At 34.0% G+C, this 26,565-nt stretch overlaps 1 protein-coding gene across 1 annotated transcript in view; it reads left to right on the top strand.

Annotated features, from left to right (window-relative positions):
* Positions 1-26,112, top strand: part of LOC145291937 (MOB-like protein phocein) — a 42,540-nt gene extending 16,428 nt beyond the window's left edge. Inside the window, exons 3-8 of the mRNA XM_080137855.1 lie at positions 2,631-2,731; positions 9,890-9,932; positions 11,585-11,671; positions 15,688-15,767; positions 19,822-19,933; positions 24,966-26,112. Coding sequence (XP_079993981.1) covers positions 2,631-2,731; positions 9,890-9,932; positions 11,585-11,671; positions 15,688-15,767; positions 19,822-19,933; positions 24,966-25,091 — 549 coding nt within the window. The 3' untranslated portion in view covers positions 25,092-26,112. The remainder of the gene's footprint in view (positions 1-2,630; positions 2,732-9,889; positions 9,933-11,584; positions 11,672-15,687; positions 15,768-19,821; positions 19,934-24,965) is intronic.
* Positions 26,113-26,565: the final 453 nt, after the last annotated feature.

Genomic DNA, 26,565 nt, shown 5'->3' with positions numbered 1-26,565 from the left:
GTATTCTATCATTTTCAGCTGGAAATTTTGTCGTCTAAAACTTAGTTTTAGGATATTTAGGTGAAAGGTCATACTCATGGAAAAGGTGAAATTCACAATTTTGACGATTACCTTCAGATCTGTTCATTGTACACGGTTCACACAGATGTCTTGAAAAGTCCTTGAATTTTGACTTTTGCCTTGAAAAGGCCTTATTTCTATTATTTCCTTGCAAAAATCCGTGAAACTATATAGAAAATATCTTGGAAAGGCCTTAAAAATTGCATTCTTTATGCCCAGTAAAAATTTGTGTTGAAATATTAAAAATAAAATCAAAATAAATACTATTGTTATTATATTTTAGGTATTGATACAAATACCAGTAAAACATTTTTTTAAATATTGAAAAAAAAAAAAAAGTCGTTCTGAAATTGCATGGTAGTATGGTGGATACAAGTTTTGTCCCTTTATCACAAAACTATCCAAGGTAGTTTTGTGATAAAGGAACGTAGGTGGCCTAGTTTTCAATTATCACAATTTTTTTTTTTTGGGGGGGGGGGGGGGGTAATTCAAATCTCCCTCTACTTTTGCTTTAATTTATAATTTAATTGGGGGGGTGCACAAGGAGGGGGGAGGAAGGGTAGTGGAAATCTAGTCTTCTTACAAGAGTCTTGGAAATTTAGACAAATTAAAATATCATAAGCGTATTTTACACACAAGCAAAGCCGGGCATCCCACTCCCCAGTGTGTGTGTGTATATATATATATATATATATATATATATATATATATATATATATATATATAATCTGTCAAGACAGAATCGCCCGCCCGATCATCAAAGGCAAGATTCAAGCAAGGGCACACAGTTCAGAGTTTTCTAATCAACGCTATTGCAAGTTGTGTAGTCTTTTTTGTTGAGTCATTTTTTTTTTTTTTTTTTTTGTCCAGGATTTTCTCAATATTTCCAAAAAACAAAAAGAAAATCTGTATGATTTATGCAGCCATGATGAAACAAAATTATCATATTCCAAGAATCACATAAATGTATCAAATAGTTTTGGTTTTAAATAAGAAAATAAAGAGTGGCTATCATATCTGCCATTTTAAAAGCAATTAAAAGGAAACAAAAACAAAGGGAGATAACTTAAGAATTCAAAATTTGTTGTCATGCTTATGAATTCCCATTAATTGCATAAAAATAATTTTTTGAATATAAATAAAACTTGATCAATTTATAATTGTTGAAATATATTTTCGTTTTGTCATGGGTACATCGTACAAATTTTTGTTTTATTTTTGCTTTTTTAATATGGAAGGATTCTGGACAAGAACAGTTCTCTTTTTATACGGTTTAATTAATGTTCATTTTTTTTTTTTTTTCACATTGCACATACTAAACTTTAACCATCCCCATGATACTGCTGGTATTTTTCATTTGCTATAAAATGGCATCGGTTTATAACATGCTGTGATTTTGTGTGGATTTGTACATTAATAAAGGATTTTTTTAGAGGTTGGGAACTTTAAATAAATCACAGAAAAATATTTTTATTATACAAATATGTAGTTTATTCCAAAGATTAATTTTTAGTATTTATGTAATTTAAATAAAATTTCTGGCATATGGCCCTGCTCCTCGCACACACATGGCATAAGCTAGTGATCCAATTTTCATAAACTCTACGCATTAAATTAGGTTGTATTTCGGCAATAACGCATTGACTGGTGTCTTCCAAGTGGTTTATTTTGTCTGGTTTATCAGTGTTGACTTGAGATTTTAGATATCAAATGAGGTTAAATTGCATGAACACTGTGGTCAGTTGCCTGGTCCATTCCATGAACTTGTTTGTTCATCAAATGTTTCTCTCAGTAAATTAATTGTATCATTTCAAATACTGCTTGGACGTCAGTCTCTTCATGATTGTCAAATCAAGCTTAAAATAACTGATAGTTGCCAAATCTGCAATTATAGATATTAAAGTTGTCACTTTAATGTGCACCACCCCTACAAAAAAAAAAAAAAACATCCTATTAGTATTTGGATGATTAGTCGGAACTTTTGTGGGTATTGAAATCTGAAAATTTTGTGTCTATTTTCCAATGTCAAAAACAATTTTTTTTTTTAATAAAATTTTCTGGAATGATAAATACTTATTGTTTTGAAACTACCAATAAAACTGAAATGTATAAATCACCATTCCCACAAATGTAATTTTAGATTTGCGAAAATATATGCGCATATTACTTGGATTTTTAGGGTAATCAGTAAACAAAAATAAAAAAAAAAATTAAAAAAAAAGAGGCCAGCTGAAGATACAGTAACTTCCAGTCCACAGGTCTATGGTATTTGTCGCTGGTTTCAGGACTGTCTGCCCACAAATTATCTTGGCCGCTGCAGATCATAGGGTATGATCTTCATTCGTCTGGGACGCTGTGCATCCTATGGGAGGAGCCGACTCAACCCATTCTGAGTAAATGTTGCCTCCAATCAAATCTAAATATTTAGAGATTTGGAAAGAATTGGAATCAGTAATTGTATTGGAATCATGGGGAAAAATATTGGAATCGTCTGATCACTCGTTTAATATGTTCAGCCATTATCCATATAATCATTTTGATTATGTGTACCATTTTATTTTTGTTTTCAGTTTATCCAACAGGCAATCAGAAAAGATGTAACGAACATTGAAGCTATTCTCACCCCACCTGAAAGTCAAGACGAAGGAGTATGGAAATATGAACATCTGCGGTGATTATTTTTCTTTTTCACAATTTCTTGATTGATCCAAATGACGTCCAAATTCCAACTGTTGTCAAAGTCTCACTGAATTGTCATTTGTCAATTGTTTTTATTGTTACTGTGGCTAGAGCCACTCACCAAATTTAAAAATCTTTGTTCCATTTTTCAATATCTCTGTTACAATCATTCGACACACCTGAATTTAATCCCTTCCTTTGCCTCTCTTTTGTCTATCTCGGTGAACAGTTTCACATCCATTGTCTATTGATATTTTTTTTAATCGTTAAACCTTCTTCCTTTTCTTTTGTCATCTTTTCTTGGCACTTAATGACCATAGTATCACATCCGTATCATTTCATCTTATATTTCTCTGGCCTTCCCCTATTGCATATTAGCATTCCCGGAGCATTGCCGAATTACCTGAGCAAGAAGATTGTTTTCGTGTAGATTGAATTAGATTTGATTTAAAGAGAAGCATGCAAATCGAGGACAAATCTGGTTAAATGACGTTTTAGGAATTTAACTTGACTAGATTCGATAAACAATAACAACAAGGAATGTTACATAAATAAAAATGTTTTCAGAAAAAGGAATGTTAGTTTTCATAACTAGCACAAACAATTTAAAAATAGGTCTTACCTCTAGAGGCTAACATAGTCTGATGCAGAAGTCACTTAAGATGACGTAGGTCTTAGGAGAGAACTTGAAAAGACCTGTATCAATTGGTTGAGAGTTGGAAGTCAGTCGAAGAAGTCAGACGAGAGTCTGGGAGAAGACACCATGTAAGCTGGTGAAGTTAAGATCAAAATGTGTAATCAAAGCTATGCCCCCCCCTACCCCTTGCCAGGCTTTCACAGGGAACACGTCTGGCTGAGGGCACTGTCAGTGATTCCCCCCACCCCCACCCACACTATTTATCTGTTCCTGATCCTGAGCGTAGATTCCATGAACAGGGCTTCTTTCTTGGAACTGCGTGCATGTGGAATTGTCTTCTGTTTTCCTGCTTTTCGGCTGACTGCAATATGGTTGTCTTCAGGTCCAGCGTGGGCGGGTTCTTGATGATCCATTCCACTTGGGTTAACAAATTTACCAAATTTCCATTACTAACGATTACTATATTGTCCAATTGATTACTGTACACTCTTAACCCTTATACTCGAGTGGTCTCTGGACATTGGTAAGTGGTTATACCTATTTAAAAAAAAAAAAAAAAAAAAAAAAAAATTGTAATCTCCAAAATGTTGATATATTGTGTGAATAAATGTGTGGTGTCATCGTTTGAAGAAACAAGTATGTGAATTCATCCCGGTTGTTACTGTTATATTAAATGTTTATCAAACTCTTAAATATTTACAGACTTTGCCTATTATATACACTACTCTTCTTCATCAAAGAACATTTGTCTAACTCTCTATGAGTGGAACATTGTCTCCTCTTGTCGTTTGAAACTCCCTCATGTATGAGTATTTGTTATCCTTTCAAAATAACATGTCGATATGTCCGCGTCATCGTTTCATACCCTTGCCAACTGAGCTGGCTTACTTAAACTGTTCTACCGACTTAAATGCTTTTACAGAATTGCAAAAAAAATTCTGCTTGAATTCTTCTATCAGGTCTGTTATCATCATCATCCTCTGCCGTGTATTGGACGGCTTTCAAAAATTGAGTTCCTATCTCTGAGCAACTCTTTATCATTCTTTCTCTCGTCTATTTTTATAACTTCCTTCCATTTTTTTTTCTTACTAACTCAATAAATCCATTAACCCCAAGAACTACATTTAATCTTTCAACATGGTCATACTGTTAAAAATTTTGTTCTGCATGCATCTCCCAATACTGGCCCTGGTGCTACCAAATCAGGCTGTGTAAAGGTACCGGCTTCCTGACCTAAAATGCACCAAACATTGATGTTTTCTTTTTTTGTTTTTTTTCTTTTCTTTCTCATTTGAAAACTTGATCGTGTTTCCTAAAGCCAAAACAACCAAACTAAACATCATGAATAAATATTTGAAGATGTAAAGGAGAAAGACTTTTACCAAAGTAGCTGGATTTGATATTAAATAACCTGAAAAAGGTTGATATGTCCTAAAACAGGGGTCTCCAAAGTTTTCGAATGGGTGGGTTGGATATGGGCATAATGCTGTCTTTTTTTAATTTTTTTTATAGGGCTTTGTGAACCCAAATTAAAAAATGAATTGACTGTATATGACCTTACTTGTCTATATAATTTGTATATATTGACATGTATATATGATCGTCTAGTTAGGAGTGTCTAAATAGGACATATAACATTTATAACAAAAAGGAACGGATAACAGTTCTGTAGGGTTTTAACATCAGGCCAATCAGAAAAAACATGTTTGGTCCATTTTTGGTTTTGTTCGACAGAAAGCTGCAACAGAGATTCATCCCAATAAATCAATAAACCAATAAACCAGTGGTTGTCTTTTCAACAACTTTATTCCAAATATTTCCCCATTGGAAGCTGCACGCTGGTCCATTGTTCTTTACATTTGATAGGCGTTGGACCCCTCACTTTCCTGGTGCTTGAGCCATTACAACTGGTTGGCTCGGCTTTCTGTCTCCTTCAAGCTCTAAACATGAACTGAGTAACTGATGTGTTTTACCAAACTATCTTGTTACGTCATTAACTGCACATGACCAAAGACTCAAATCGGTTAATCCACCTTCGTCTCATATTTTATGTTAGTTAACATTCCTGTTTGTGTTTGTTATAAAAACTAACATTTTTTTCTATTAAAACATTTTCTCTGAATAACATTTAACGCAATTAATAATCGTCCTGATTCTATATATATATATATATATATATATATATATACTAGATGAGCAAGAAATGGATGAATAACTAAAACAGGATTAGCATGCACCGATTTCCAAAGTCTGAATTGATGCAGAATTTTTTATTAAAAAATTAACGCTCGAAAATCTTTTCAACTCCATCATTATTCGTAGGTATTAAATTTATAAGCATGAAATCGGTGCATTTTTGACATAATTATATGGGGGTGGAGGATAATGAAGAGTTCCGTCACAAATGTGCTATTGCAGTGGTTTATCAACTTCATTAAGTAAAAGTGAATTTTTTTAAAAAAAAAAAAATAGAAACTTGTCTCAGATGCAATGCGCAGGCACAAATGTCGACTGAAAACGAGGGCTGGCAGAGGTGAATCATCATGAAGAAGATGCGGCATATCCATACAAAAAGACGTGTTTAACACTGTTTTGCTGATTAGTTTTGCTTTTGCAGTGAAACTGGTGCTTCTAAACCTCTTTATTTTTTTATTTTTTATTTTTTTTCTAAACAAAAAAAGGAAAAATCATCACACTATTTTCACACATTTCCAATTTTAAAAAATTATTCCTGAGTATTTTTTAATTTTTCCATAAAGTTTGGTGGCCATACTTTGGAGACCACTGCCATAAAACCAAACCAAACCAAAACCAAACCCTATGTTGTCCAGATTTAATATTCCCCGGAGGTCAGCCGAGTCTTCCGATATTTAGTAATGGGAGTTAGATTAAAAACTGCCTCTCCTACCTTACCAGTCTGACTCTGCCTCCGTCCAACACCTTACTACAACCTTGGTTAAAAGTAGTTTTCATGGAGTGCCTCTCATATTTTAGAGTTGTTTGGCTCCTTTTTTTTATATATAATTTATGTAACTTCCACTTGATAATGAAACAATAGTTTTGATGCTTCAAACATCTAATGGCAGCAAAACTTTTGCAGAAAAGGTTCTTATCCAGAATTCCCTCTATTAAAGCAAAAATAAAGAAAAATCTATATGATGTAGGTACCAGTGACGAAACATGAGGGTGAAATATTTTAAAAAATCACAAATTAATCAAGTATTTTTATTGAGTTATCTCTTTTATTTTTCAAGATGGCAGGCAAGAGTTATTCCTTGGATGCTCATAAAATTTGATTTTTTTTTTTTTTTTTTTTTTTTTTTTTTTTAATTAAAAAGTAAAACTACTTGATCAATTTCTAGAGATTCTACACAAGAATTTTAAAGAGTATTTTTTCCTCCATTTCAGATTATTTGAATCAATATTTTATTTCAGTTTTTTGATTGATTGAAACAAAATAAGTTTTAAATGATACAAAAAAAATAATGTTATACTGAATATGGAAGCCTTCTCTATAATTAAAATCGTAGTGATATCGGTAGCAGTATCAGGTCTTTTGACTGTGAGGATGAAAGATCCTCCTCCTTTGTATTAATAGCTAAGAAGAAATAAAATACTGATAAGAACTAATTGAAGGCCCTTGGTCTAACCTTGAGCCCCCCCCCCCATTTGATGGCTGTGGATATGTGGAGTTGCCCCTTAGTTACCATTGCTCCCATGTCCACTTTGGCCCAGAGTGGTAATACCTGTTTGGGCGTCTGATGCTATCAGATTAGGCTGTCTGAAGATACTTGCTTCCTTACCAAAAAATGCATCAAACATTGATGATATTGTTTTGTTCTTTTTTTCCTTTTCTCTTTACAAAACTCAATCATGTTTTACAAATTCAAAAACAATTTTTTTTTTCTACAAAATGATCAAACCAAACCCAATGAATAAATACTTGAAGATACAAAGAACTTGAAGCATAAAACGTTTTCCTGAAATTATTGGATTGACACTAAATAACCCGAATGGGGTTGATATGCTGCAAAGCAAAACTACCAAAACCTAATTGAAAATCCAGGATGCTGAGAATGATACAACTTGCATAGGCGTATGCAAATATATTTAAAACCTTCAAGTAAAAGAAAGATTATGATTGAAGTCAGCAAAGAAATAGCATCCATTTCTTGATATTTTGAATGATAGTGAAAGCAAACAATCTTTCTTTTATCCTTTTTTTTTTTTTTTTTTTTTTCTTATTGCGATATATAATATATCCCAGGTTATGCCAGCATGCTGGAAATTGTGATTTTTCAGTGACAAAAAAGAGTTCAAAGAGTTACGGTTGACATATGTCAAATACGGTAGCTACGGTCAGTGATGACTCTCGAGATGTCCTTCAGTTTGTGTGACAGAAAACGATGCATGAAAAAGAAACAGACGAGCAGTTTTGACTTTGGACGAGGCGGACATGTCGAGCAACTCGGGATGGGTCGAAGAAAAAGAAGATGCAAGAAAGTTTAAGTTGACAATGTTATGCCCCCCTCCCCTTCCATTTACTTGTTAAATGAATAAAGAATCCATGCCAGAAAATCGGTGTTATGTCTTCGTCAGATGTTCCTTTTCAGCATCGCCCAGTGACAGGAAGAAATGCATCCCCAGAGAAGACCAAGAAACAGAAAAAAAAAGTTATGGTGACTTTATTGTGTTACATGATAAGGGCTGTCCCCTTTTCATGTAAGTATAAAAATGGAGAATTTAGTTTAAAATGAAAATGAAATACCAATAGACAAATTCGAACCTTGTAATTTAGTTTAGAAATAGATTACGTGTGAGAATTGAAAAATGTAAACATTTGTTTAGAATATAGATAAATATTTCAAGGAAAGAATGTTAACTATCAAGTTTGTTATGAAATTTTAAATTGAAAGAATGCAGCTTATAAGATAATGTTTTTAACATATTAAATATAGGTTAAAATTCCTTTTGTAAAAATAGGAAAAGTTTTGGACACGTATGTCCAGGACACGTGAAAGAATGCACATGTTTTAACATGTGTATGACGTCACGGAAAATAGAAAGTTCGAGGGATAGAGAAAAACTTGAGAGTTAAACAGTCAGTGAAGAAACTCGGAGGGAGTCAGACGTCTAGAAGCGAGACGTCACTTCAAGAAAAAAATGTGAAACTTTGAATTCTTGATGATGGAATCACGGCCGTGTGAAGAATAAACCATCAAGTGTTTTTTGTAAAGCTCGTCTTGTGTTTATGATTCTTATACAAAGGTAAAGTCCAATTGTATTATATATTTGTGTTATGTCTTTACATACACGTCTCAACATCATCATGTCCGAACTGTCTGAACACTATCCCTTCACTCCAAGAGCTTTCTTCTTCTTCCATTCAACACAATTAAGGAATGAACATTCAATATATAAGAATAATAACATGAACAATCTCTCTAAATCCCTCTAAGTCTCAATTACAACTGTCTCCTCTCTCTCTCTGAGTCTTACAACATCCCTCACTGTAATAAGACTCCTTCTAAGCATCTCTCTCAAGACAAACACACTAATAAGACCCTAAGACTCTTTTAATAAGACCCCCTATATAACAATTGCAATATATATGCACACACTAGAAGTGACACGACCACATCCATAGACATCAATAGACACACATGGATACATATAGGCATGATTAATAAGAGATACGCATACAAATCCATCCATCCATGCTTCTGTTCGGTCTTGAAAGACAAAGGATACCCCTTAGTGGCAGTAGCGAGTGTAATTGTGAGGCAAGGGTTGCTCAATCTCCAACCACACCTCTCCTGAATCGGCACTGTTTGAGTCCAGTGGCAAGGAGACCAGGACAACTGGAAACAATGTTGAGATAAGCAGAGAGCACATACAGCACCTAGAAGTCTCAAATGGTCACCCATTTAATACTAACCAAGTTCAAAAGTTGCTTAACTTCGGTGATCCAGCGGGAACCGGTGTGTCAACGTGATTATGCCGCATCCAAATACAATTAATATAAATAACATTTAAGAAGACCTAAACTAAATAAGTAAAGCCGTTTAATAAAGTAAACCGCAAATAAGTGCGAATTGAGAACTATGTTTTTAATATTCTCTTCAACAGAAGATATCGTAAAAATGTAATTGAAATACTATTTAAACAGTAGAACGATACCTTCTCTGCATAATGATCTATAAAATAATTTGCAACTATAAACAAACAACCAAGTTTGTTTTTTTTTGGTCGGGAAGTTTTTGGAAATTAATGGTTTTAATGATTTTTAACTATTAAAGAGTGACTAATAAAGGGAGATAATTCGTTTCTCATTAATTAATGTTTGTGATGATGATGACTTTTTTTTGTTTTGTTTTTTTGTGACACCGGACATTGGACAAGTAAATTAATATATAGATAATAATAATAATAACAAAGACAGATATATCCTCCTCCCCCATAGCATAACAATTGACTTCAGTGTTAAAACAAAAAATGTTTTTTTGTTTTTAGGCAATTTTGTATGGAGCTCAATGGACTTGCTGTTAAACTACAAGTAAGTTAATTTATTTGGTTTATCCTTATAAGGAAGAGTATCTGTTTATGGCAGGCACTATATTAAGATTGGGTGGGCTATTTTGAATAGAGAACCTCTCTGCAACCAATGATAATCATGTAAGCCATTCAAGATGCTCTCAAATGTGTACAACTGGTCTGATTAATAGTGTGAATGTGTTTAATGGAAGCAGAGCAATGCATGTAAGAATGAGATGCACATCCTGTGGCCGTTGCTTATTGTAAAGCTGGTTATAGTAAGATGGCGTAAGCTCTCACACTTTAACCTACCCCAGAATTGACTGAAGGTTTTTAGAAGGAAATGAGAGCCATACTGAATTTGGTTTGTAAGGAGGTCCTGGACAAATGTTTGTTATGCCCGCAGTAATGCACAGACTTAAAAATGTGTCATATTTTTAATAATAAAATGTTCTGTGATGGAAACAGTGATTGAACACCTCAAGCTTTCATTGGTCACTTGTTATCATTGGCCAGGTTTTATAGCCGTACAATAGAATGGTGCGGATGAGAGCTTGATAGATGCGGATTTTAGTATCAATTTCAGTTCTGGACCAAAGCCGAGATAAAAGATTGCAGGAAGCGATCATTGTTTATGCAATTGTTGCGATCTTCCTCTTCTTGACCTTCTCATTAATTGTGTAAAAAAAAAAAATATATATATATATATATATATATATATATATATATATATATTTTGTCCGCCCACTCACCCCTCAAAATAATCAATCCAGACAGATTTTTAATAAATACTCTATCAGGTAATGTTATAAGGGGACAAAGTTATACAAATTAACTTTTTAAAAAAGTGAAAAAAAATAAAAGATTGGTCAGTATTTTCTACAAAATCTCAATGATACATAAATTGTTGGTGACAGCGTATATAAATTATGATTATTATTGTTAATAATTACATATATTATTTGATATGATAGGCCATAGTTAGATGAATCTGCTCTTCAAAAATTATTTACAAGAGATGCATCGCAAATCTGAGAGAACATTTCAGCATCCCCTCTTTGGAAGTTATCCTGCGGCATGAATAATTGAGATGGTTTGGGTATGTGATGACAACCACTGGCAACAAACAATGTTGTCCTTTGATGTCAGAGGCCAGAGGCATATACCACGACCAGCCAAAGAAACGATAGTTAGAACAACAACAAAACTAACCTCCACGCTTTAAATATCACAGCATTTCATCAAATGATTAAAATGTCTGGAGAGTAGTCATTAACATCAATAGTAATAGGACAAAAGACGTCGAACCGTGCAGTAGTAGTGGTATGATCATCTTCTTTTTTGATTTTGCTTTTGTTGATATCCTTCTCTTCCATTGAAATGAAAATATATTTTCATTCCCCACTTCAAAAAAGAAAAAAGTGAAATAAATTTTAAGTAAAAACTCTGCTGGCTACAGCTAGTAACATATATAGCTATTATATTACTATTATATTAATAAACTTTTCATATATATTAATCAACTTCTAAAACTTGTAAAAACATTGGTCAGTATTTTCTGTAAAATCCCAATATTTATGTATAAATGATGATGATGATTATTGCTATTAATTGTATATTATTTGATATGATCATCATCATTGTCATAATTGTTATTCTTGAATCTGTTTTCAGCATGAATGTAATCCCGATAGTTGTACGCAAATGACTGCAACGGAACAGTGGATCTTTCTCTGTGCTGCTCACAAAACACCAAAAGAGGTGAGGAGAAAAATTTAAGTCAATTACACAATTTATTTGATTTTTTTTTTTTTTTTTTTTTTTTTTAATTCAACCTTAGTTTACAGTTCAGTTGAGTTTTAGAATAGAAATTGCATCACTTTGTTTTTATGTTTCTGAAATTTTTGAGATGAGAATTAATAATTCATGTTATTTGAACTACTGTTCTCATCTTTAATGTTATTCGCACATTTCAGTCGATGTAACCTCCAACCTTCTTCAGGTGTATCTTGTTAAACTTGGAGATCTTTCTGTTGAACTCTGAAATCTGCATGTAATTTTGAATGGAACCCTTTATTAATATATAATTACATACACACACTCGTATGTATATTGGTTGATTGCATTGCAATGATCAATGGAAAGAATCATTCCACACTCATCATTTGTGTTTCTTTTGGTAAAAGTCTATATTTTCTTTATCATCTTAAGCGTGTTTTGCAATGCCTAATAAGTAGTGTATACCTTCTGTCAAAAATGATTGGGGGGGGGGTTGCTACTTATCTAGATATATTTCTAAAATTTCATATTAAAATCATAGAATTTAATTTATATTAAATTATAATAAAGCAGTACATGTGTATGTGGGCATCTGTGAAAATATTTAACCGATAAACTCTTAAACGACTTATATATTATTTTAATTGGAATTCATTATTGAGATGAGTATTATTTATATTTATTTGTTGCGGACTATTATTCTCATCTTCTTTATTAGTTGTTGTTTCATGACGTTTCGACCAACTATTCCTCTGGCCTTCGTCAGGTTGTAACCGCGACGGATAGGAACTTTGAATCTCCTAACTGCATTCCCAGCAATCACTGCCATCCGTAGTTATTGTCGTCTCACCACGTTTTAGCCAAGTAAGCCTCTGGGCAGTTTTGGGTAGGATTGAAACCGCTATCTTCAGACAATGCTCATCTGGAACCGTAGAAATTCAACGTCTCTATCAACTGCGCCACGGGCTCCGAAGGGCGATCAAGGTTGGATTTTTTGATCTTATAAATCCACATTTATTTATTATCTGATCTTCCATGGTCGGGTCCGTATGGAATGGTATATATATTATTTTAATTGGAATTCATTATTGAGATGAGTATTATTTATATTTATTTATTTTATTGCGGACTATTATTCTCCTCTTTCATTAGTTGTTGTTTTACGGCGTTTCGGCCAACTATTCCCTAATAATATATATGCCATTTGGTACAGACCTGACCATGGAAGATCAGATAATAAATAAACGTGGATTTATAAGATAAAAAAATCCAACCTTGATTGCCCTTCGGGGCCCGTGGCGCAGTTGATAGACGTTGCATCTCTACGGTTCCAGATGAACATTGTCTGAAGATAGCGGTTTCAATCCTACCCAAAGCCGGCCAGAGGCTTACTTGGCTAAAACGTGGTGAGACGACGACAACAACTACTACGGATAGCAGTGATTTCTGAGAATGCAGTTAGAAGATTCGAAGTTCCTATCCATCGCGGTTACCACCTGACGAAGGCCAGAAGAATAGTTGGCCGAAACGTCGTGAAACAACAACTAATAAAGATAAGAATAATAGTCCGCAATAAATAAATTAATCTTAAACTACTGTTCACATAACACTGAAATGAACAGGAAATAGTACTCATACACCAAGGATGGTTTATAACTAATAAAATTTTTGTTTGGATGGCTCAATAACACGTACGGAAATCTAGTGGCAAATTGAAATGCAAAATGTTCTCTTCAACTTGCAGGCATATTTCTATTACTTTTGTGCATGTGCAAATTCATTCATAGCTTGAAGTGATTTAATTTTGAATCTTTCTCATCTATCTATCGATAGCTCAAATGGTAGGAAGCATGGCTGGAAGGCTAAATGTTTTAGTTTTGATTTTTATTCTAACTGATGGCACCTAATTTATTTATTTTTTAATTTTTGTAATCAGTATTAAGTACAATATAATATTCAGTAGACAATTGGCTCTCATAATAAATATGTAATCTGCATGAATTTAAAAACAAAAGCATATTTTACGATCAAACAAGGCTCTGCCCCCCCCCATCCACATACGTCTGCAATATTTTATTTTTTTATCTAAACCTATAACGGTTGCAGTGAAAATCATAATTAAAATTTCACATTTTACTTTATCAATATATAACGGTTGCAGTGAAAATCATAATTAAAATTTCACATTTTACTTTATCAATATATAACGGTTGCAGTGAAAATCATAATTAAAATTTCACATTTTACTTTATCAATATATAACGGTTGCAGTGAAAATCATAATTAAAATTTCACATTTTACTTTATCAATAAAAATGTCCTTTTCATTAATCCTAGTTGATTTTATTCTCTCAGGGCTCTACGGACAAATTTATCTTTAGTTGAGCTTTGGTAACTAAATATTTTTGTTTATTAGCCAAATAGAAAAGTTGCTAGCCAAATCCATGTGATTTTTGGAATATGACATCTTCATCCTGTATCAAGTATGTATATCAAAAATTTTTCTGTATTTTTTTTTTCTTTTTCAAGTGTCATTCTGAATATACACCGAATTTTATGTTACGAATCGAACGTATAAAAATTAAAATATCTTTAAATGGTTTTTAAACAGCTTTTGTTAAAAATAGGCTTCGTGGCTTAGTGGGGGATACCCTTTTCTCTTCCCTGCAACCTCTCTCCCACAGGAGAGATGTTGCGAGCCTGTCTTTGTTTTATTGTTATTTCCATGGCAAGTGCTCCTCTGAGCTTCAATCTCTCGTCCCCTCTCACCAATCTTTCACGAAAAACACCCCTCTAACTGAAACCACTGTCAGTAATTTTCCCCACACTTTATCTGTGCCAAAACCAAAATGTAGATTCCATGAACAAAGCTTCTTTCTTAGAAGTGCACACCTGTGGAACTCTGTTCTGTTTGCCTGTTTCCCACCTTACTACAACTTGAATGTCTTCAAGTCCAACATAAACAAATTCCTGATGAACCGCCCCCCCCTTAAGTAAGACACTTTTTCAAATCTCAACACTAATGTACTGTACACGCAATAACCCTTATCCCTGAGTGTCTTCCGGCCCTTGATAAGTGGTGACCACCTTGTAAAAAAAAAAAAAAAAAAAAAGTATATTGTTCTATTAAACTTTCATGTTTGAATCATTTGACTTGTTTTATTTAAACTAATAAGCAAATGCTGAAAAGACATTTTTCACTCAGCAATGAACTTTGAAAGATTGTGCGTGAAAGAAATAGAATTGCCAAAAGATAAGCGTTTTATTATTTCTAGTCGCCATTTGAAAATATCATTCGCAAATGCAACAGTTTCGCTCGCAACGTAAAGCCCTGTCTCTACATAACGAATATGAACTCGTTGAATCTTGATGCTCTTTTTTTTTTTGTTTTGTTAGTTTTATATTCGTTAATTAACATAGTAACTGTTGTGGGGTACAAGTCACCCCTATTTCAGAACTAAGTGGAATCAACCAGTCCTATAAATACCACTGGTTTCAGAGACTAGATGGAGACCTTCATACCATGTTTAACCGCATGCTACGAACACATTACTCTCATACCACTTTAGTGGCTCCTGTATTATTTATGATAAATACATATTATATTTTATACACTTTACACTACTTATGGTTTCTTTCAGTTGTGACCCCTAGCACGGGTCTACAACAGCAACCCACATGGATGACTAAAGGAAAAGTAATTTTTAATTCTGCAGTATTGAAGTTGTTAGCGGATTCTCTATTTATTTTCTTTCTCTCAACATTTGAGATTGGTTTTGTCTGCGTGCTAGCAAAAGGCATGTTTTACTAGCTAACATTTGTGTGACGGAACGGCGGTACATATATTTGTTATATATGCAAATAAATACACAATGCTCTTTATTAAAAAGTGGAATATACTTACCATTTCTTATTGTGATAATTCTTTTGACCTTTTTCCGTTTTTATTCCTATTTTCTTAATTTTAAAAGCCTTTTAACTGTCCTTCTCTCACCTAGTGTCCAGCTATTGATTACACCCGACACACGCTTGATGGCGCAGCCTGTTTGCTGAATAGCACCAAGTACTTCCCTAGCAGGTAAACAGTTTATTTATCTCCTTCTCTCCCCCTCCTCCACATGATCACAGAAATCAGATTCTAATAGGAAGAGTTTATCCTAGATTGACTAAGAATTTATTATACTTGTGAGGTGTTACAAAGGTCAGGGAGATCATGTCCTAAATAGATATAATAACAGTTTAAAGTTGATATTTGTGCAAGGTAAGCCTTGAGAACCTAGGCTACCCTACTATTTAGCTCATTTCTGAAGAGAGGATATATGGAGTATATCTTTCCTAAAAATATTGAAATTGATGCAGTAATTTGAATCCGATAATTTATGCTGTTACTAACACACCTGCCACTAATGTAATCATGTTCAGTTCTTTTTATTTTATACTAGTGGTCGTACCCGGTGTTGCCCAGGTGTTTGGAGTGTGTATGTAGGAGAGGGTGACCCTCTTTTAATATTATAAAAAAACACGATGTTAAAAAAATTGGAAAAACCAAAACAAAGCCAAAAGGTGTAAAAGAGGAAAAAATTATGTTGGAAGCTAGGGTCGAACTTGAAGCATCGAGGCTAAGGCAAAAAAAAAAGCCTGACACGTTACCCCTACGCCAAAGAAACGTACAATTGAGAACTGATAAAATTAAACCTTTAAAAACACTTGCAGGTGGTTTAAACTAACGTCAATGTTTTCTAGGTCAAACATGACGTCATTTTCGTAGTAGCAGAGAAAATGAAGGAACGATTTTTTTCGGCACCCCTCCTTGTAGAAAAGGGTCCAGTTTAGGGTGAAGGAATTAATGTTTTTGGCCAATTTTTCGATATTTGTCGTCCAAGATGGTGGGCTTGCAAATGATACAAATCTCATGAAAATCCGTCGCTCTGTCAAAAGTTTTTGCGATACATACAAACACACATACATACACACATTTTCGCTTTTATATATATATATATAGAAGACTAGCGGGGGTTACCCGGCGTTGCCCGGGTGTTTGTAGGTGTGTGTGTAGGGGGGGGGGTAATAACCCTGTTTAAATATTATAAATAAGACGATGTTAAAAAAATTGGAAAATCCCCCCCCCAAAAAAAAAAACAAAATGGCAAGTAACATGCAGTGATCCCAAAATGTCGAATATTTAACATTTCAGGGCAAATTAAATAAACAGGCGACCTCCGTTCATAACTCGTAGATCTTCTGATTTCGACGTGATATAAAAAGTTTTAAAAATGAGCGACGGCTTTGAGAAGCCGCCAAAAAAAATCCTTTTGTGGACATACAGAAAAAGCGAACACACACACACATACATGCATACATCTTCGCTTTTATATTTATTGACTAGTGGGGGGTACTCGGCATTGCCCGGGTGGTTGGAGGTGTGTGTGTTTGGGAGGAGGAGGTAGATCAAAACAACACTTTTTAAAAAAAAAAAAAAACGTTGGCCGTGTGTTTGGAGGTGTAAAAGAAAAAAAAAAGTTTTAGTAGCAAGATAGGCTTGAACCCCGAACCTTTGACGCGGAGGTGGAAAGGAAATGGAAAAAAAAACCTGCGACCCAACCATCTCGACCACGGGAATAGATGAACTGATAAGTGTGTTAAGTTGATGTTTATAAAGCGAAATTAACAGGTGCGAGAACGTTAAGTCGCCTGATGTTTGACCTAGTTTTGCACAGAAAGCCAGTCTCTGTTTTCCCCGCTACGAAATGATCAAAAAATATCTCGAAAATAGCTTGTAAAAGTGTGTAAATTAAAGATAGCTGCAACGCGAGTTCCTTAGTCGTAGATATTATTATTTAGACAGCATATAAAAAGTTTTAAGGAGCGAGCCAACCGAGAATCACGGCGAAAAAAGCCTTTTGTAGACGTACACAAAAAGCGAACACACATACATACATACACACATTTTCGCTTTTATATATATAGATGTGCCTGGTGTTGCCCGGATGTTTGGAGGTGTGTATTGAGCAAAAAAAAAAAAAAAAGTAGTAGGCAGGCAGGCTCGAACCCGTGCTGCAAACGAGGCAAAGAATGTGAAAAGAAAAACCAACACCAAACTGGAAGTGACCAATGTTTAAATTAAGGCTAGACAATTGAAAAGAGAGGGATGACTTTTTATCGTCAAAAAAAGTGACCCTTCCCTGTAAGAAAGTACCCAGTTGAGGGTGAAGGAATTAATGTTTTTGGCCAATTTTTCGATATGTGTCGTCTAAAGGGTCGAGCTTCAAAAGGATACCGATCTCGTGAAAATCCATCGCCTCTGTCGAAAGTTTTAGGCAGACATACAAACATACATTTAAACAGATAGGTGAGATTTATATTATAGATTGTTTATTTTGATTGGAGTATTGTTCTCCTCTTGAATGTTATTTGCAATATTTCGGTCAGTGTGTCCTTCAGCCGTTGTTAGGCACATTAGTTGTTGTGTTTGAAAAGTTAAAATATTGTTAGAGATACAATTCCAGGAATGCAGTGGAATTATCCATTGTAGTTATAAATAACTATAAAAACAAAGTTTACGTCAGAGCAAAATAATGGAACAATGAAATTAAGGAATGTCTTTTGTGTTGCCAGGACATGCAATGTCCATAAGCTTGGGATGCACATGTTTGGCTGTGTTCTGATGTCACAAAGAAATATATTATAGAATCAATATATACAGTGAAGTTAGGGTTCGAGAGACAGTTCAATTGAAGGTGAGAAGAGTTGGAGAACAGACTGAGTTATTGAGGCAGATTAACAGTTATCCGAAGCTCCTTAGGAAGTGAAGGGGAGGAAGGCAACAAAATGTGGCAACTTACCCAGTCATCGAATTCTCATCACCAGCTGGAAAAATAAATGTCTTCTATTTGTTATGTAAGCCTTTTGTCTTCGTTGTCATTGACCACAAGGTAATGTGTTTTTGTCTTCTGTTATTATTTATCATCATGCTGTCTCATCGATTGTGGAATGAACTTTGCATGAAAGCCTTTCCAAAGGTTGACTGTATCCCCCTCTTCGATAATGAATCTCCCCTCCTGTTTAAAGAACTGTTCATTAGCTCTCTCTTCCTTCACGTCTATCGCCTCCATTATAAATGAACTCCCCAAGTAATTGGGTCGTTGTTGTACCCCGTTATATTACGTACCATCAGTTCTGACCCCCCTCCCCTCCCTGCAACAGTTTAATCACATTTAAAACATTGAAAATTAAAACCCTTCCAATATACCAGCCTGAGTGCTCGGGTGTTTGGAGGTGTAAGTTGAGCAAAAAAAAAAAAAGTGTTGTCTTAGACAGGCGAGCTCGAACCCCGTACCACGAAGGAGGGAAAGAACATGAAAAAAAATAACATTTTTGCCGTTGCATCCATCACCAAACAGGAAGTGGCAAAGGTTTAAATAAAGGCTAGTCAATCAAAAAGAGGGGGTGACTTTTAAAAATGCCAGCGAAAAAAAAAACACCCCTCCACGACGGCAGAGTAACAGAAAAGTGATTTAATTTAACAATTAAAACTTAAATGACAGGTATGCAAATTTAATGATAATGAGATCAAATATATCCCACAGTTAAGTTTTGCTGCTAGGCAGTTTTTTTTTTTTTTTTTCTTTCTCCGATTGTTTGTTTCCCCAAGATGTTGGCGGGGGAAAAACCAACTCCCTAGTGTCTCAATGAATAGCAATTGTCTGATATAAGGGGTTTCCCTGCATTGATCAAACCTTATTGCTTTTCTGGACCCCCCCCCCCCCCTGCCATGTGTGCCAGGGAGCTGATGCTACGGGATTCAGTTTCGCTTTTTTATACTGAAAAGCGGAACGAAGACGCAGCAAGTGAAAAAAAATCTCAAAAATAGTGTCTAAAAGTCAGCCAAATTAAAGATAGATGTGACCTCCCTTTGTAATTCATAACATATTATAATTTAGACAGTATATAAAGTTTTAAGAATGAGTGATCCTACCAAGCGCGCCCCATAAAAAAGCCGTTGTCGGACATACACAAAAAATGCATACACTAACACACATTTTGCTTTTTATATATATAGATGACTGTTAAACTGATGATTAGTTTCTTTTTTTGTTTTCTTATTTTATTTCATTTTCTGTTCTTTCTTTCAGAGTGAGCACCAAAGAATCTTCGGTTGCAAAACTTGGTTCGGTTTGCAGGAGGGTCTATCGAATATTCTCTCATGCTTATTTTCACCACAGAATGTTATTTGATGAATTTGAGGTTGGTCATTTTTCGATTCCATACTCCTTATGAAGATGAACATCCAGATATAATGCTACTAAACTTTAGGTCTCGAATCCTTATCCCAATTTTTATCAAAATCCATGATGTGATTTTGAATCTAAAAACTGCTTTAAAAGTAAGGCTTAAGCTTAGGGGGACCTGTGAAAAAGATAAATTCAGGTTAGTCATCTTTCGATTCTTTACTTTTGTGGATATTTAATGAATAAATAATTAAAAAAATCTATTATTCGTATTCTTGAATTTGTATCTCGTTAAACTTGGGAATACACCTGAAGAATGTCGGAGATTACATCAACCAAAATGTTGTGAAAATCACACTCAAAATGAGAACAGTAATCCGATGAATCCAAATAATACGAACAGTCAATTATCATCTCAAGATTTCAGAAACGTAGAAAGAAATTAATCAATGTTCTTGGCTTGATTTGAGGGGACATTCGCTCAGGATTGGTTGAGCTAGATAGAGAGATAGAAGAAAAAAAATAGAGGAATCGGGATAAAGTGGGGGAGAAATAAAAAGATAAACACAGAGACAAGAGGTGGTTATATATAAAGAGATACTTGACTTGAGATACACCCAGGATGGATTGAGCCAGCTTCTCCCGTAAAACACACAGTGTTCTGAATAGATGCAGACCAGACACGACAGTCTACAACTACCAGATAGTGATAGGCAGCCAGTTCCAGTATAATCTATATATCTATAAAAATGAGAATGTGTGTGTGAGAGAGGACTACTCTCAACCTATATACTCAACAAATTTTTATCTAAAGACTTGAAATTTGATATATAGAGTATTCAGATATGAGGGAAGCTTTTTAATTGGTTTTCATCTGAAAAAACCCACATAGTATCTCTATAGCTTACGACCCTGATAGTAGCCCCCTACATCAAAGTGGCAACGTGCCTTGTTTGGGGTGAAAATGTAATAAAAGAATTTTTTAAATCTACATCATAATTCAGGTCATGAAGTTCTTAAAGTTCAAGGAACATAACTGCAGTATATGATTTTAGTAAAATAATTCTCTCTTTGCTTTCAATTAACCCCCCCCCCATATAAGTAGTATGTGTGTGTTTGTAAAACTCTTCTACAGCCCACACCACTGAATCAATCATGATCAGACTTGGCATGATGATGGACCCTTTACCAAGGAATAGTGCACACCATTTCCCCAGGTAAAGATCAAGGTCATAACCTATATATATATATATATATATATATATATATATAATAAAAAAAAAAGAATAAAAATTACAATAAGTTTACCAAGGTTTCTTTTAATGATTTGGAATTCATTCTATTTGCGCTTTTTTCCAAGGAACTCTGCCTTTTGGATTATTTTGGACCATTTGGAATTTACCCATTGGATTGAAATTTTAAATTCGACCGTTTTGAATTTTACCATTTTTGGATTTTTACCCTTCACCGGACTGTCCATTCATGTGAAATCTTTTTATCATTTTTCTTTTGCCTCCTGTTCCCCTTACCTCACCCTTTTTTTTTTAACCAAGTAAGATCTGTGACTTACTTGTAGTTTCATTAAATACTTTTATTTGCAAAATCCGATCCTGCATTTTGCTAATTCCTGCCCTCTGATGAGAAGGAGAGTATTTCTTCGAAACTCCGCGGATTAAGGACTATCCACTTATCTTGTGTTTCCTTTTTTAAAATTAAATATGTTTTTAACTCTTTTTCAAGATGTCTTTTAACATGTTTTATTAATCATTTGTTCATATATATATATATATATATATATATATATATATATATATATATATATACTCTCCTACAGACCACACCATTGGATTGATTATGACCAAACCTGACATGATTGTCTCCAACCTAGGATGATGCACACCATTTTTCAAGGTTAAAGTCAGGACTTTGCTGTATGCTCGGGTACCTGCTTCGCTGGTAACCGAGCATAGAGCAAAGTCTCAAACAAAGCACGGGTATCTTTGCTAGTTTTAAAATAGAAAATAGTGTATCACTAATATCTATTTTTGTAAAAAAAAAAAAAAAAAAAAAAAAAATTTTAGCAGATCTAAGTGCTAATTTTTCTTAATTTGAGTAATAATTTTTTTTTCTTTTACTAATTTTGACATCACATGTGCGTTTTTACCTAAAATGCATTTATTCTAAAAAACATCCAAATCTATAACATGAAAGGCAAAATGTGTGTGGGTTGTTATGTCTGCCAAAAGCTTTTGACAAACCCGTCAGACCGTGACAAAATTGGTATCGTTTTAAAGGCTCGTTCTCTCAAACAACAAATATCCAAAAACTGGCCAAAAAGATTAATTCTTTCACCGTCAACTGGGCTGTTTTTTTACAAGGAGGGGTCAGTTTTTTCGCCGACATTTTTGCAAGTCGTTCAAACCTCGCGTGAATGACGTTGCATAAAACAGGTTATTTCAAACATCGTGACGTCACAACCGCAGTGGGCGCATCGATAAGACCATTTGCTTCTTTTCTTTTTTCTTTTTTTTTTTTTTTTTACTCCTCCTTTTCCTCTTGTGCATTTTGGTTTGAATCTGCCGGGCACCCAGGCTAGTTTTAAATAAAAAAAACATTTTCATAGGAAAGACTGAGACTGTCATAACTTGAGATTTTTTGGTTTTCAATTTTCATTTTCTGGTACTAGTACAACTTCTTCGTTTTGGCTTTATGAAATCGATTTCAGATAATCTGTTTTTAAGCATCCCGTTGTACACATGGATTTAGAACATCTGGTCAGGATAACGTGAGCGAAGTTGAAAGGTAGAGGACAATTTGAATAGTAAAATGTTCCTCTTCCTCATGTGTCGGTCCTGGATATGAACTAAAACTATATCCGATGGTGAGGCCCCACCTTGCGGGCCTTGGGGAGTGTGGAGCCACCCTTTAATTGCCATTGCTCCCAGGTCCACTCTGACCCGGAGTGGTAGTACCTGTTAGAGTCCCAACTATGGGTTAAATAGAATCTGACTTAAAAAAAAATTAAAAATCGTTCCTCAAAATAACTAGATTCGGCATTAAATAACCTGAAAAAGGTTGATATGCTGTAAAACAAAAACAACCAACCAGTCCTCATTTGTCACGTCTCTTTGAGCAGACATTGATGATCATAGCTCATCAGTCTCTTCTGCATTTGAACCGTTTCACTTTGTTTTTTACATATTCTAGCGTTTATAAGGTAGCATTTACTTGCTATAGACACAGTGCTCTACGGACAAATTTATCTTTATTTGATCTTTGACAACTAAATATTTTCGTTTACTAGCCAAATAGAAAAGTTATTAGCCAAACCCATATGATTTTTAGAATATGACATCTTCATTCTGTGACGAGTATGTACACCATAAATATTTTTCTGTGTTTTTTAATAAGTTTAATTCTAAATATACAACAAATTTTATGTTGATACTTGAAGGTATAAACATTCTAATTTCTTCAGATATTTTTTTTACACAGCCTTCGTTAAAAAAAAAGTACATTGTTCTATTAAACTTTTATTGTTTATTAAATAATTTAATTTTGTTTGTTTTTATTTAAAAAAAAAAAAAAGTTTAAAAGATATTTTTCACTCAGTAGTGAGCTTTGGAAGATTGTCAGTGAAAGAAATACAATCGCCAAAAGATAAGCATTTCATTATTTCTATTTGAAAAATCACTCACAAATGCGACTGTTTCACTTGTAATGTAAAGCCCTGTATAGGCGCAGTGCTCATGCAGAGCAGTTAGTCTTGGCTATTGTACCTCGATCAGTATCATTTGCCTAACACAACAAAGAGTTGAGCAATTCTGGAAAAAACCCATCAAACTGTTTAACAGTTCCTCCATCACCTGTCTGCCATAACTTCGTGTACCCTAATCGTAGAGCTAAATAGGTACTTGTCCTTACCTAAGGGTCTCCCACTGATTACTAATTTCAACATGAGACTCGAGTACATAAGTGTTTTACTTAAAATGCATTATATTGCACTAACACCCAAATTTTAAATAGAAAAAATTTTCATAGGAAAAACTGAGATTGGGATTGTCATAACTTGAACTTTTTGTCTTTCAATTTTAATTTAGGGAGAAGGGTAGGCGATACCTTACTGCTCCTGATAGAATTCCCAAATTGTCTCCCATTTGGTATATTGGCCAGGCACATTGTTGCTTAACATCTGGTGAGAACCGGCATGTCAACGTGATTATGCCTTAGTAAAATATGAACATATTCCAAATCAATAACATCTACATAATACACTAAGGCAATTTCAAGTTATATACATATGTTATCACCCGTTACCCCATTTTAAAAGACAAAATCACCCGGGTAGCAAAGATGATGACTAGTGATTAATCTGATGTCACTAAGGCAAAAAATTTTGACTTTACCCGTTTTAAAAATAATTTCTCCAAAATTAAAGTTTTGTCACCCATCAACTAAAACAAATACAAGTTTATATTTCAAAACGTGACAATTATTGAAAAATTATTTTTACTACAAAACGATATTGGGTCCTTGTTGAGAATTTCACATATATTAAAAAAAAAATGAAGAAAACCCTGTATGATGTGCACCCATGTCAAAACAGAAAATTGACCTAGTAGTTTTATTTTGCCCCCCCCCCCTTCCCTGACAAAGGAGGGATTTCACCTAGTAATTCACTCCCATTGGTCTGTCCGAACTTTTCTCAATAACCACGCTTTGAAATTTTGAACAAACATTAGTCATGGTGAAAGTATATTTTTCTTTTGTGGAAAAGCCCCTGCACACTCAGCTTGTTAAATAAGAAAATGAAATTATGAGTATCAGGAGTGGTTATTTCGCCTGCTGTTTTGAAAAAAAAAAAAATGTCAAGTACCAAAAAGAGATAACTCGCCAATAATTCATACTTACTAGATGTATGTTGTAATGCCTCACGAATTCCAATTATTTGCTTAAAAATGAATTTTCTTGATAAAAATAATGGATTTTTTTCTCAATTTCTAAGATTTTGTTCATTTTGTTTCTCAATTGACATTTTTGTTTTTCAGAATGAGACCAACCTCTGTAGACGATTCACGACATTCGTAACCAAGTATTCTCTGATGCCGAGAGATAATCTGATTGTTCCAATTTTGGAAGACCAGGCAGCGTTGAATGGTGAAAGTGAGGCCTGATGGCCACTGGGGGCTGCGCTCCTTACCAGATTACCACCCTCCCCGTTCTTTCTCTTTCGGATCGAGCAGCAGCAGCAGCCAGGAATGAGAGAAGCAAAACAAAGACACAAAAAAAAACATGAGGATAAATTATAAATAACTCTTTCGTTCATCTTTCTTTTCCTTTTCTTTTCCTTTTTCCCTTTTTCCTTTTCCTTTTTTTTCCTTTTTTTTTCCTTTTTCTTTTCCTTTTTTTTCTTTTTCTTTTTCTTTTTCTTTTCCTTTTTTTTCCTTTTTCTTTTTCTTTTCCTTTTTTTTCCTTTTTCTTTTCCTTTTTTTTCCTTTTTCTTTTCCTTTTTTTCCTTTTTCTTTTCCTTTTTTTTCCTTTTTCTTTTTCCTTTTCCTTTTCCTTTTTTTTTCCTTTTTCTTTTCCTTTTTTTTCCTTTTTCTTTTCCTTTTTTCCTTTCTTTTTCTTTTCCTTTTTTTTCCTTTTTCTTTTTCTTTTCCTTTTTTTTCCTTTCTTTTTCTTTTCCTTTTTTTTCCTTTTTCTTTTCCTTTTTTTTCCTTTCTTTTTCTTTTCCTTTCCTTTCCTTTTTCTTTTCCTTTTTCTTTTCCTTTTTTCCCTTTCCCTTTTTTCCCTTTCTCTTTTTTGCCTTTCCCTTTCCCTTCCCCCTTTTTTTCTTTCCTTTTATTTCCATTTTTCTTTTGCACTCCACTCATGCTATCCTCTAAACCTCCTGAACAAATGACTAATTGTAAAAATAAAAACTCAGTCAGGAAGCGATTGAAATGCATACATTGTCAAAATTGATCTATACGAGATGACGTCATGGTATGCAGCACAAAAAACAAAAAACTAATTATCGTACATATACCAACAAAAAAAAAAAAGTTTACGTAACGACTTTATTTTCATTTTCACTTGATAGAATCTCTCTTACGGTTACACCCATTTCTTCAGTTTTCCCCGACAACCATGGTCCCCCTATATGTTTAAATTAACTCGTTCAATTCATCTTGTTTGTCGTCATTCTATCTAAAATCACAAATTCATCCTTGCCTTGCTATTTCATTCTCTTTCTCTCTTACCCTCACCTCTTTCTCTCTATTCGCTCAAGATTTATTCTCATCTGTGAAATCAATCACCACTAACCACCTCGATATTTAAGTCTCAATAATTTTGAATCCATCTACAAAGCTTACATAACTTTATCAACTAATATATATATATATATATATATATATGTATGTATGTATATATCTATATAGAGAAAATAAAAAGGAACAAACCGTATTATGTGTTCGTCAACGTTTCGTCTTTATTTCGAGACTTCCTCTGGATTAATGAGATTAAGAAACCAAAAAATATACAATATATATATATATATATATACACAATATATGGTATATTTTTTGGTTTCTTAATCTCATTAATCCAGAGGAAGTCTCGAAATAAAGACGAAACGTTGATGAACACATAATACGGTTTGTTCCT

The sequence above is a fragment of the Euprymna scolopes genome, chromosome 13 (genome assembly GCF_053919585.1).
Source record: "Euprymna scolopes isolate OS-2025 chromosome 13, ASM5391958v1, whole genome shotgun sequence".
Taxonomy (NCBI): Eukaryota; Metazoa; Mollusca; class Cephalopoda; order Sepiida; family Sepiolidae; genus Euprymna; species Euprymna scolopes.
This window is presented reverse-complemented; position numbering and strand designations above follow the sequence as displayed.